The 14,010-nt window shown below is 43.2% G+C and overlaps 1 protein-coding gene across 2 annotated transcripts in view; it reads left to right on the forward strand.

Moving 5' to 3' along the window:
• The window catches only part of cdin1 (CDAN1 interacting nuclease 1), a 42,736-nt gene that overhangs the window by 14,390 nt on the left and 14,336 nt on the right, over positions 1-14,010 (forward strand). For both annotated transcript variants that reach the window (XM_003962745.3, XM_011618582.2), the window contains exons 7-11: positions 4,479-4,558; positions 4,814-4,863; positions 6,601-6,668; positions 7,796-7,861; positions 8,069-8,174. In XM_003962745.3, the coding sequence (XP_003962794.2) occupies positions 4,479-4,558; positions 4,814-4,863; positions 6,601-6,668; positions 7,796-7,861; positions 8,069-8,174 (370 nt within the window). The remainder of the gene's footprint in view (positions 1-4,478; positions 4,559-4,813; positions 4,864-6,600; positions 6,669-7,795; positions 7,862-8,068; positions 8,175-14,010) is intronic.

Below are 14,010 nucleotides of genomic sequence, written 5' to 3' on the forward strand. Positions count from 1 at the left end.
AAATCAATGCATTCAAAGCAGTTTTATCACATATTGAATATGATATCAACATCCATAATGCTTCCTGTCTCGTGGAAACAAAGTGGACCGTTTCATACTGTGCTGTCCCCTGTTTTAAAGTCATTAGAATCTCTACCTGATTTGTTGTTTTGGAGTTTGGCGTTTAAATAGGCTAATACCTCAAACAGAATACGGTCGGGGGGGGAAGATGTATCTATTTATCTTTTGACATGTTTTTTCACTTTTTTTTTTAAAGACATACCATAAAAATGGAAATACAGGGAGTTAAAGTTGGTGGATTCCTTCATCAAAATGAATCTGGTTTTGCTAAATATGTAAAAAAAAAAAAAAAAAAAGTTAAGGTAAATATTAAACTCCTTGATATAGAACCATTTTGAAAGAAAATATGTGGAAATGGTGAAAAGCAAATAGACTGAATCAAACCTAGAGCTCAGGTATACATTCCGAGCCCCAGCTGGACTCTGTGTCTATAGATCCCACCTCTTACAAGTCACCAACACAATGGGGGAGCTCCAGCTCCTTCCCTCTCCCCTCCTGCTATCTCTTCATCTTTCCATCTATTCCATCTTTGACAGGACCTGATGTGCCTCTAGATTTAGACATACTTTTTTTGAGGAGGCAATTTTGCCAGCTATTTGACCTTTTCCATTTTCCCAAGGCCCAGCTTCAGATTAAATTGCTGCTCCATGTTTTGTAACTATGTGATTCGACTGCCTTTAAGATTTATTGTCACATTCCTTTACAGAAGCCTTGTACACAAGGTTATAAATGTCCTCCGTTTGATATTAACACTGTGAGAACGCCAGCGATGACTGCGATCTTGTGCTTCCATGACAGAATTTATAATAGCTGCAGTGTTTTGAAGATCAGACGTGATGATAATGGGATACTGTATAATGTTCTTTGGAGTAAAATCTCAACTTTCACTGTTATTGTTATGGTTCCCCTCTCTTGTTCTCAAGTGCTTCTTTCTTTTTTTCCCATTCACCTCTCTGCCGCTGCAGAGCCGCGATTTTTTTCAGATAATGAGACCGAGGGCACTTCATTAGTGAGAAGGGAGGGTGTAAGGAGGCAAAGGCAGGATGAGTGTTTGTGCGGGGATGTGTATGCATGCAGGGGGTGTGCGCAGGGGTGGTAAGCAGGATTGTGGCACTTCACTTGACAAGTATACTAATTACTCCTTTTCAGCAGAGAAGCTCTAGTCAGACCCTGCCACAGTCTAATGGCCTGACCTGGGAAGCCTCTCTCCATTGGAGAGCCTCCCTAGCCCCACTGTTGGCTCTGCTGCACGCACACACGCACACACACACACACACACACACACACACACGGGCACACACACACACACACACACACACGGGCACACAAAATGTAGTCTCATTTCACCGCTATCAGGGAGAATCAGGTGGAAGCAGATCAGTTCTGCCCCAGTAACCTCTTCAGGGACTGTGCTCCTCCTGCGAGGGAGATACCACCTCGTATCATCCACCAGCACCAGCACACCACAACAGATAAAGCAAAAAAAGAAAAACCACTCTCTCTTTCCCCCACTCTCTCTCTCTTTCTTTCTTGCTCTCTCACTCTTTTTTTCAATACAGGAGGATAAATTTAAAAGGAGTAAATTGGAAAATCAAATGAGGGCTTTAGGCAGCCGCCGAGATTTGCAGAGCTGTCGGCCGGTGTCGCAGAGCCTCATCCATCATGTCCCACAAGTAGTCAATTCCTCTAGTATCTGTAAATGTTTTCAGATATTAGCCAATTTATATGCTCCGAGATTCATCATGGAAAATCAGCTTTAGTGGCGCACATTATCAGGACCTGTCTCTCCCTTGCTTCATGAAGTTTGATGAACGAGTGCCCCTCCACAGCTCAGCGGCTGGTGTATGGGAAGTGTGGAGGGGGAGTGTGGACAGAGATAGAGCAAATGCGTAGCAACCCCACCCCCACCCCTCCATCCGTGAAAAAAGTGAGTTTTTTAATTAATAAACAAACTTGCCGAGGAGCTCATCAGTGTCAGGGGCAATAACAATCGTCATCCGTTACTGTTTATTACGGCCCTTCCTCAACAAATGTTGCGATCTAATGAGGTTTCCCCACATTTTTCCATGTTTAGGATAATGAGTTTTTCACCCTAGCGGAGAAAGGAAGAGATGTTACAAATGACACGAGTAAGCAATAAGAAATCAAGGCGAGCGCGCGTTGCTGTTACCTAGCTTTGTGCGCTTTGTCTTTTTTAGCAGCTGCATGTGAAAGCAGGCTTGCGGTTTGTTTACACTGGCTGTGTTCTTTAGTAAATCCCAGTGGAGGTGTAGCATTCCGCGCTTCTCAGTCGGTTCAGACGTCGGCAGCGTGATTTGGTGCCTTTGTTAGAATTTACACCAGCAGCGGACAATTATAGTAAATTTGGCGAATGTTTACAAGGTGCGGCATCTGACTGCGGGGCTTTGTTCTCCGTATCTGCCGTTCCTCAGATTATGCCGTTTCTTTATTTTTCTGCTTGGGTTTTATGTGTTTGTGTGTCTTGAGAGGATGTGTTTGAAGAGCGTTGCGTGTGGCAGAGAGGAGCTCAGGGTGTCATAGAGGAGCGCCACTGTGCGAGGCGGGGGCGTCTTTAATAAATGTATGCTGATGTTGGAGGCTGCACCGATGCGAGGGGATGCGAGGGCTCTGTTGTTATTTACTGCTGTGTTTGTGCACCGCAGCGAATCCGCGGCCTGCAAATGGCATTACTGCCCGTGATGAATGAGCATTAGGGTAAACTCATTTTAAAAGCATCCTGATTTATTAGTGGCCTTGCCTTCCATTTCCATCAGGTCAGTGCTTGCTGAAATTCTACAATGTCAGTGTCAAGGTCACCTTTTTATGCTTATTTTTAACCCACGTTGCTCAAAGAGAGCAGGAAAAGGGGATACTTTTGTTCAATATGGCTGGCTACCGAAAATACCAAGAGTCTGCAGGAGCGAAAGAGGAGCCTGGCTGTGGAGGGGTGTGTTATGTGAGGAGCCAAAATGTGGTAGTGGTCAACCTCCAATTATGAGCGCTAGTAAGACAAGAGCTTTAATGGCTATCGTTTGCCTTCAGGGAGGTTTATTACACACCACTGTTTTGCAGAAGCAGCGTCAAATCTATAAAACGACCATTAGGAAGAGGGGGAAAAAAAATCAATCAAAATGCCATTAAAGTGGAATAAGTTGCCAATATTGCTGATGTGGTTCTGGGTCCTTTGATTTTCCTTCAGATTATTAGGCACAGTCGAGTAGTGACTTTGTTAAGGGAAACCATAGTGTTGTTTGGGAGTAATTCGTCTCCTGGCTTCATAAAGTTTGCTGCCTCATATTTCCCGCTTTATTGATTATCCATTATCATTTGTCACGAGGTGTCCTAACTCAAGGGGAAAATATAACCCTCCTTCTCTGGCGACGCCCACGCCGCACAGGCGCACTGTATGGATCTACGCGTGAAGGTACCAATCTCTGAGAAAAATGAGCAAAGGGATAAAGCACAGCTCTGTGCCTCGCAGCTCTAAAAGGGAAGCGCGTGTGGTTGCAGGGTGGGCTGGGAGAGACTGAAACAGATGTGGTCCAGCCAAAATAAGAATGGCGGCACAAACATTTGGAGGAGCTGTAAAATAGAGCTAATAACAGGCTTAGTTCTGCTTAGTCTTTTCTTTTTTTATTTCATAAGGTTGATTTTTTTAAAAATGCACATGCTGTCGTGCATGTCATGCTCCCATAACAAAAGATTCTAAATAAAACAATTCTAATATTGAAATCAATTTAATAGCCTTGAAATGATAAACTAAGCCCTTGTAACTGTGCACCATCATTTTCTTTAAATCAATGTTAACAAGCCATCTTAGTTTAACGTGTGTTCTTTGCACAGTTGTGAGGATGAGCCTGGGAATCTCTGACTGGATGGAACAGGCGCCATCCATGCTTGAAATGTGAATAGAAACATCCCGGTATCGTCTGTAATACTGCACATCTGGCAGGGCCATGTATCACGAAAATGGCGAGCCCCGGCCATTTCGTCACACAATGATACAATCCATTTAATCCAGATCTTTTTAAGAAATGATTTAAGGAATTTTTTTTATTTTTTTTGCCGTCGCAGTGCCAGCGAATCAATCCGTGACGCTATCCTTTCTGATTTATAATGTTAGAGCCCGAACGTGGATGAGAGATGCAGACTAGTCGGCGTTGGGAGCATAGATAAACTACGTGCAGCATCTGCGCCATGGACTGAAGCATTTATCTATAGAAAATCTGTATCCTCACTGGGCAGCCATTTAAAGAGCTAATATGGATGCTGGGAATTGTGTTTTTCGCAGCGTAAAGGCTGTCTTATGTCTTTTTTAACATCTGCTTGCACAATGCAGCCATTAGCTTTATTAGATTAGAAAATGTACATACTAATGGTCATAGGTTTTTGCATTTCTTTTTCCTCTTTGTCCACAGCTTCTAAGACGGTCCTCAACAGCATGCTGAAGGAGCCATCGCTGATTCCAGACCTGATCCTGGCCCAAAACATCCAACAAGTATGCCTTCTAAACATCAATCGCCGTTTGAATAATTTTTTCAATTACATTTTGTTATATATTCGATACGATGTGGTGCCTCCTAGATGACATCAGCTGTCTCTCTGATGAGGTCGTGTTAGTGGCGGCCGTCATGCCCGCCAGTCTCTGCCACATCCTCCTGTGTTTTCACCGTGTGGGCTCCCCTTTCCTCACCTCCCGTCTCGCCTCCCACCCTCTTCATATCGCATAATATTTCTTCCTGCTCTTTTCCAGTGCACAGTAAACGACTGCTGTTATGGACCGCTGGTGGACTGCATCAAACAGTATCCTATCCCATAAAATTTTAAGCCTGAAATTGACGAGGAGCTATTGAAAGGGATGGAATGTGTCTGGCTTCACCTGACATTAAAGTTCTGCTTCACACTGGAAGCGTTTCATCCCCCCCAGTCCCTCCCACAGAGGCACAGGCTGTGAGGGGATGGAGGGAGGAAAAGGAGGAGAGGGCAGACTCGTCTAAATGCATCCTCACGTGCGCACAGTAGATCAGATCCAATGTTCTGTGATGAAAGAACAAAAATCATTCATAAACACTGCATTGGGCAGGGTGGTATTTTATTGAAATAGCAGGGTGTATTTAAAGTACCGGTATGCACTTTTTATAAAAACATTTTACTTTCAGGTGAAGGTCGATTGTTCTTCAGCACCACGTAGAGTTCAGTCCCACTTTTTAACTCGATCATTAAATCTACACTTTGTTATATTCATATCTTATTAAAATGTTTTTCCCTTTCATTTGCCTTTAAGATTTTAGAAGGGGGGGAATGGAGCCAACTCGGGCCTCAGTAGGAGTCTTTTTAGGGCCGAGCAGCTGGGTAGCAGCGCATCTCTTTCCTGGGGGAGGAGATGTATTTGAATGGGCTTACAAGTGTATGTCTGTATCTTATTGTGTCTAGCCCAAGCTTTCATGTGCTCGCTGGGGCTGGGTCATTCCCTTCATAGTCAGTCAACCCTGTCCCATTCTAACCCCCATCCACGACCCCCCTTTTTAACTTTTTTCTAGCAGTCCTCTCATCAGTGTCACTCACTCCATCATTGGAAGTTCATAATAACCTCCCACTGGGGAGCATTCCCACTTGAAAGGAAGGTTATTTTCTCACCTTTGTAACAGTCTGTTTATGTAATTATTATGGCTGTCCAATGATCACACTTCTAATTAATCACAAGGTATCTGATAGATTATAATCTTAAAATGTGGTAAACTCTTCTTTTCTATTTTTTATTTTTGTAGAGATGGAAAGATAAGTGAGGAACAACAGATATTTAAGCAACTGCCGCTACTCTCTCTGTGCAAGAGTAAGTTTTGTATAGATAACAGCCTACTAAGGATTTAAAGAGGCAGCATCCCATCAGTCTTTAAAATTAAGCACCAGCTATTATGTGCATGCAAGCATTCTCCGTATTTTGCCATAATGTGCACATTTTTAAAAGCATCACGAGGAGAACTGACAATAAATACGTTATAATGTAGGAGAGACTTTGTGTTTCTTGTAATTAGGTAGAAAGTAGTTAAGTTGCACACTGGCAAACGTCCACTATTGTGCAGACCCATATCAGCCCCTGTAAATGCAGGGGTCCTTTATTTAGTAGCCAGGAGCCAGGATCGTCATTCAGCATGACATTTATTCTTAAAGCATTTCACTTCAAGGATTTTAGGGGAATGACTGGAGCGTCCGGTCCAGACGCATTATGCATTTTGCCAAATTGGCATTTGTTTCATCTTTCTTATTTAGGTAATGCACTCAGGAGATTCGTTGTTAAAGCAGATTAAGGTTGACCGAAAACTCTGTGCTTGCACTATATGTTCATAAAGGAAAAGTAACTTCTAATTTGCATAGTAAGTTAATTGTGAGGGGGATGCAAGTAACAATGTTCCCGGGGGTTTATGTGCTCTTTTTTCGAATGAATTCACATACGTAGGCTTTACATCTATACATTGTTCTGGCCGGGATCCTTCTGCCAAAACACTGCTGTGGCTGCAATCCTTGACTGTCTGTTCTCAGTGCTGTGGGCCAAGAGCACGAGGTGTTGCTCTGTGACAAATTAAAGGAGAGGAACCTTTCTTTTCTAGGTAAGTTACCTTGCCTTTTGGATGGCTTACTAAACAAATGCATGGAATTAAAGGATTTAATGGATGGTGTTTCCCATTGGTGCCAACAGAATGGAAATGTTGTCAGATCGGTCGCAGCGAATCATTCATGGATTTGATGTTCATTTGGTAGTAATCTCTGTTTTTATAATAATTGTTTCTTTTTATGTTCCCTTTTCCTTTAACTTTCAGCAACATTAAATCAAGATAGTGTTCAGGTGTGAAATTATAAAAGGGGATATCAGGACCATCCCTTCACCCTCCCTTAGGTCAGAAGAGTGATGAAGGGTAAAAGTCATTCCCTCTGCCATTAAGGCCGTATCATTTATTTGGACCGGGAGTGCTGACCTTTCCCCAGATGTGCACGGAGGAATGTCCTAAAACTGTCAAGAGTTTGGGCAACAAAAGGACCAGTGAAACAGCCCCACCACATCTGATAAATGAATTGGTAATAAGCGACCCAACAGCAGGGATGGTCCATTAATTTTAATCAAAGGTGGTGTAAAAAGGTGCTCAGCGCCACTGACACTGTCAACTGAGTAGTATGAGCATCCCACATTACCACACCCGCGATGGACCACAGGCCTCTGGCAGCCTCCCTGACCCCACTTCCACCCCCCTCTTGGCTGATTCTTCCTCCTCGCTACCACCCTCCATCTCTCCTCAATTCCCCTCCATGCCCCATTAGTTGAGCTTGGCTGGAGACAAAGAGGCAGGCCCTTGGAACCGAATGACCTGGTCAGCCCGAGATTTAATGGAGAAATCAGGTGTTGTTGAGATAATGGCCGAAGCGCACCAGAAGTCAAGGACAATGGCTCTGCCCCGCGTCAGGCAGGGGTCAGGCTTACACAGTCGGCAATGCCAACCTTGTCCTCTCGCTTTATATTTCACAAAGCTTTGCCGAACTGCAAAGAGCCCTTTCTGTAAGCGATCTTTACAGGCCTTTGTGCAACAGCAGCAAATACGCGGCAGATGTGGCTCGTGCTTTAAACGTGCTCACTGTCCTTTAATGTTGTTTCTTCTTCAATAATGATTGATGTAAAAGAAAAAAAGAAAAATCTCCCGATGTAAGCGTCAGATGGTAAACCGCTGCACTTTATCGCCTTCAGATGAAACCCAGCTGAGAGCTATGGGCTACGACAAAACACCTGATATAATCCTGGAGGTTCCAGTTGGTTAGTATTAACTTCACTTACTGTATGCCAATGTTTCTGAAGTGCCTGTTAGGTGTTAACTTGTAGAGCTCGTAAAACTGGGAACAGAACAGATGTTTAAGTCCATTCCCGTTTGACTGTGAAGAATGATGTAGTTGTCAGATCCCTTTTGGATCGTTTTAAGAGGTTTTCTTGTCATTGATTGGCTATTTCCACCCCTTTCTGAAGCTGTGGAGGGACACATCATACACTGGATAGAGAGCAAAGCATCGTTTGGAGACGACCACAGCCACCGCAACTATCTGAACGAGCAGTTCTGGAGCTACTGGAACAGGTCATTCTTTGATTTCTTACATGATTCATTTGCTTTTATGCCTTTTTCTGATTATTGTTAACATGTATCTAGCAACAGTTTCCCTTTCCTGTAAGGTGAAGGCCAGAACACCTCCAAATATATAGTGACTGGGAACCAAGTTTATTTTTACAAAGATATTCCGCAAAATGTTTCAGTTCTCATGATTGTCACAGTATTACAGATTCACTCAGCCTGATCTATTCTCATTGATGAATCAGAAATGTCTTTTTTTAATTAAATGGCAGGAGAATTGGCTGCCACACAATGTGTCAACAGTCGTTATCCCGATCGTTTAGTACAGTTCTCACTGCTGCGCTGGCTCGGTTTCAGACTGAGGTAGACGGCTTTTGTTGCACGCTGAGAGGAGAGTCGGGGTCGCTCACACACGCTCCCTCCCTCCGCCGGTGAAAGGCTCCAGCCATGATCTGGAATGTTGTGACATGGTGCTGGAGAACAGGGAAGTTCTGGACCACAGGCCCAAATATACTCTTCATTTGTTTTAATTTTCTCGGTGAACACTTGATCCTCAGTCAGAAGTGGATGTCTAAATCTATCAGGGCTACAATACTGGAGGGAAAACCGAACATTTCAGTTTGATTTGTTCCCCAAAAAAAAGAACGTCTGTTGTCGGGATGTTAGTGAGCGGTGCCAAAATTCCAGCTTGTGTTCCAGCTTATCTGATGTAGACAGTGATCTGATAGGCAGTATCAATTCTTTTTTTAATTCACTGTCTAATTCAATTCATTTCTTCTTCTTAAACTAAGGAATTTTGTTCAGCCATATATTTCATTTTTTAAAGTTGTATTTTTAAAAAACAGAATGTTTTAAGCTGTGTTTTTGTGATGTTTATATGAAGTGTTAAGAATCCAGTGGTGTTATTTCCATATAAAGTGGGTTTAGGTTTAATTACATCACTAAAATGCACAAAGAACATTTGTTGACCATTTCTAATGAGGAATGACTTAAATCATTGCTTGCTTTCATAAAGTCAATCATATTAATGATGTGAAAGTTATAATAATCACGTGGAAATGACTCATAAATCATCATAAATATTTTAGTGTGCACATAAGTCATACTTCATTTTTCATGTGGATTTAAGAAGGCATAATTTTTCTGCCTTTCTTTTCCCCCATATAACTTTATGCCTGGAGTAGGCCAAACTCTCAGAGCCAACCCTGATTGGACAGTTACAGTTAGTCTCACATACTTGCCCACGGCTGTCTTTCATTGATATTCAGTGGAGCGACCTTGTCCGTGTGTATTAAGGAGCTGCCAAAGTAGATCCCATCATGTCAGCCAGCAGCTCGGTCAGATAAACAGTGCTGTGTCAAACAGGGAGAGAAAAATCGTCACTCCCTTCACACCTTACCTGGCGCCCTTGTAATTTTTAATTGACTTTTACTGCTGACACCTGACCATTAGCCTCGTCTCCTCTTCCTGTCATCCTCTTGTGCGGCACGCGCACGCTGTGCACGAATGGGCGTGGATCTGTGTGTTCGGAAAAGTTGCAAGTCAATTTGGGGTCGGTGCTTTGTGTTCTGAAAATCATAAACCCAGCACAGAGAGAGTTAAGGGGGGGACAGGAGAGTGATGGGGTGACATCATCCTCCCTTCACTTCCCATTAGGTGGATTCAGTTTGTGAGGGAAGTCCTGAAGGGCCGATGTTTAGGTTGTTTGTCCATTCCTTCATTCATCAAACTTTCGTGTTTGAATCCAAACCTTTTGGGTTTCTCTTTGAGTGCTCTTGGAATCACACAGTGGTGCTTGTAATTACTTCATTGCCCCTGATTGACATTTCCAGTGATTTGCTTATTTTTCATGAATTCCCTCTTTGCTTTAACTGAACCGCTTCACCCATTGCTTGCGTTAATTGTTCTCGGTTTGCCCTCGAGCACCGCTGAGTGAGCTACGGGGACATGTTTTTGTAGATGGAAAGGAAAAAAACATAACTAATTTTCCCTCCAAAGCCCTCACCAACTGCATTTATCATCCAAACAATAGTCTTGCCAACACACTAACCCCATAATGAACCCCTCTTCAGTGGAGTGAGGGGTAATGACGCTTTACCTACAATGCTCCCAAGGAAAAAAAAAAAAAAGATAAAAGGGGGGCGAAATGAAGAGAAAAACGGTCCTCTGCAAAATCAAACGGCGTGTTCAGGCCCAGTGCCTGGATGAGATGCGAGGCAGCAGCTATCGGTGTCTCCCAGCCATCAATCTTAGCTGGTGGCATTCCAGCGCCAGCCAGCGCTCTGCTCTGACGGATGTCCCCATAATTGAGTTATCCATCTCACCCAACTATCAGAGTTGCATGAAAATTATTCACCTGCTGGTGAATATTAAACACATAATGAGCCTCTTGTGTGTTTTAGGAGAAGTGGGTAAGGTTAAACACAGCATGTAATGAAATATGAACCCTCGTGCGGTCCCACCTCAACAGCCCATCCTCAATGATGGTGCGTTTAAATCAATTATGGGTTTCAAAGTTACTTCCATAAGTCTCTGAAGTTCTGCCTTGTCTCATTAGATTTTTAAAAAATATATATTTCCAACCTATTTCCCAACCATATTAAGATAACTTTCACTTGTACATATTTTAAATGTGCTAAATGGTTTAGCTTTAAGGCACTTTTGTCATTCTGTCCTCATTTTGCAAAGTCTAGGATAAGAATTCATTTGTCATTTAGCATATTTAGGGACCTGAAACCTAAATAAAACATGCAAGAAAAGAGTTCAAATCAATACAGCACTCTGGAGCAAAGAAAAGCCAGACTGATGTGCATCGCTAAAGAACATGAAATAAGAGAATAAAACATCCACAACAAGACGGAGTTTTGCCATTGATTACTGTACACCATGGAGTCGCACGGCCAAAGGAAAAATGTCAAATGGAAAACAGGATTCGGGGCCCGCTTTTCTATTTGCCCCCTCTCAGTTTCCCTCCCCCATTCCAACCAGTGTACCACAATGGACAGCCTGTGTGGAAATAAGCACCGACGCGCCCCCCCCCCCAAAGTAAATCAGCTACGAGATTCGTAAACTGGGAAATGTGTCAGAGTTGAAAATGTTAGCTCTCCTAATGGAGGCTTGAAAAGGTTAGATCTGATAAAAAGCTGTCAGCTGTCCGCAAAAAAATGATTTATAGCATTATAATGGGACAGTATGCCTCATTTCTCCACCATATGTAATGGGGGTTATGACTTTTGGGTTTGCCGATATACATCATCCAGTTTGACCACTTGGAAAGTCAGTGAGGTTTGAATTCACACACATGCACACAATTTCATCTGGCTCCTTTGTTTTAGTAATTGTAATAGTCATGGCCCGGATTATTAATGTCATTTTCTTACTTTCGGCAGACATTTCTTTGTTCTAAATGGTTCCCATTCAGATCCGTTTGCTGCAGGGACCAATTAATGCTCCTGCTTTGTTGCATCGCAGCTTCACTAATCTGCTCACTGACAGTGTTGGCTAATAAATGGACAATAATCGGTTGACGTCGCTACAATTAGTCATCGTGGGGTCTGGGCGAACTTTCTCTGGAACCTGTGGTTACATTTATAACATTGCAGGATAACTGTTCAATTCAAATACTTTTATTAAATTTGATATATTCTATTATTGTTGCCAATAATGCTTAAATCTGAGCATGTCCAATATGTTGTGCACTTAGCTGAATACCCATTGAATCCAATTTATCATTTTAAAACTGTATTTTTCCATCATCAATCGGCCTGTGACCCGATCACTGGATGGCCAAAACAATGCCTCAAACACAACATTTAGAAATGCGCATCAGAAGCCGTGCATGTGTTTCCGGTGTCAGGCAGCCAGGTTACGTCGTCCTTGCAGGGTAGGACTCTACGTCTCTGCAGCGGGGCCGTCATGAGGCGCGCACAGATAGGGCTTGTCACCTGGGAGAGCCGCCCACAGGTTGTGGACGCCGCTGATCCGATGAAGCTGGACATTGCAGGACTATCCCCGAGGAAGGTTCTGGCACTTCAGGGGTGACGATGTGACACTTCCAAGACCTTGTGTTTTGCTACAATGCAGCCTGTATCCCTGTCAGGGACACACGCAACATACGAAGGGGCAAATGGCTGCAATAAACGCTGTTATGGGTCTTTATTGAAATAGCTAGTTTACATAGCTACATTCTACATCCGGTTTTGCTTAAGTTCGTTTGTTTAGCATATTACTATTTCTTATAAAGGTTTTCCTGGTAAACCATCCACGCCTCTGACATTGCCTTCCACCTATTAATAGATCTGGATACCCCATGCAGAGCAGGAACATGGCCCCCTTTATTGTTTCCTTTGTTATGACATCCTCTCCTATTCCACAGCTAGAAAAATAGCTCTGCACAGTGGTCGTTCCTTCAGGGCTTTGCCACATCAGCACAGTGCAAGGGTGGCCCCCACAGCACAAGCAACTTGGAATATTAATGGCAAATGACAAGTCGGCTCTGATGCTTCAAGGATTTCATGCTTTTAAGGATGCACATTTGTGTGCATTGTCTAAGGCTTCTGGGGTGTAATCCGCACTCTCAGGTCTCCAGCAGCCATGGGATTTAGCTCCGGCTAAGCCTCCTTGTCACCTATTTATATTTGTAGGCTTGTATCTGCGCATTATCCAAATTTGTCATTTAGCATTGAGGGTGAGAGGGGCTTTGACACGGCCGCCGTGTGAATAAATGAGGAGCAGGACAGAAAGCGGCATCCCAGTGGTTCCTTTCCTGCCTCCTGTCTCTCTGCTCGGCCGTGACGCTGAGATGGAGAAGAAAGCCTCAAGTCAAATGAGGTGCGAGCATGTCCGCTCCGCGAGTTGCAGATCTGCTGTGGAACATTTTTAAAAGATTAACGCAGATTTTTTTTGTCAGCTTTCACAAAACATGTCGTCAGGCGTGGAGTCACACGCCTTTCTCACAGTGACACGGCTTCCGTCTCCCCCTGCTCCCCAAAACAGGGACCTCGTTGGTCCTATTCCAGGAAGACGTCGGCAGCAGGCAGTCGGAGGTGATTAGAAGAGCTCTGTAAACCCCCCTCTAACAGAAGAATCCTAATACCTGTCTGATGCCCAAAAGACATTCAGGTGTCCATCATATCAATAGTTTAGTGACAGACAGAATTTGACACGACCTTGTCAGCCTTGTTTGTTTTCACCTTTGTTACAGGGTGTTTTTGCTCATCAGGGGTTTTATATACATTATGTAAGAGCTACAGTTGAAAAACCTTCAGACAAACGGCTGTTGTTTTATGAAGATAACCTTTCCTTATCCAAATATGAGACCATTTGATGAGGACTTTTGAGATTTTTGCCTTAAATCTGTGTTTTTTTTCTATAAATGGATTGGACTCATCTGGCTCATTTGAACTTATATCGCGGCCAGCGTCTTCTCGTGTGTCTACATGACCAAAAATGGTCAAAAGGCTTTCTTCTCCAGGCCAACAATAAATAGATTTTTTTTTTTAACCCAAAGACAGCGGCGGAAACAATGCTTCATATTTCTGCCTTTGTGTTTAAAGAGCGGAGCTGTGTGTACCAGATAATGTGCTGGTACTCATGGTCTGTGGAGGCCCATCAGTCACTGTGCAAAGCTGGTCGCCGGTGATAAGTGGTTCCTTATAGATAATCTAGACAGTAGGCTTCTTTTTATAGGCCTGTTGTCCCTCACATAACCTTGTGTTTTTTTTCCTGTTGCCACCCATGTTTATTTTCCAGTGAATAGTTCCTAAAAATGTATAGAATAAATTCCTGATCGACTAATGCAACGTTTTTTTAGGGTTTTTTTTTATTATACAATAATATTCCT

This window comes from Takifugu rubripes, chromosome 2 (assembly GCF_901000725.2).
Source record: "Takifugu rubripes chromosome 2, fTakRub1.2, whole genome shotgun sequence".
In the NCBI taxonomy this organism is placed as follows: domain Eukaryota; kingdom Metazoa; phylum Chordata; class Actinopteri; order Tetraodontiformes; family Tetraodontidae; genus Takifugu; species Takifugu rubripes.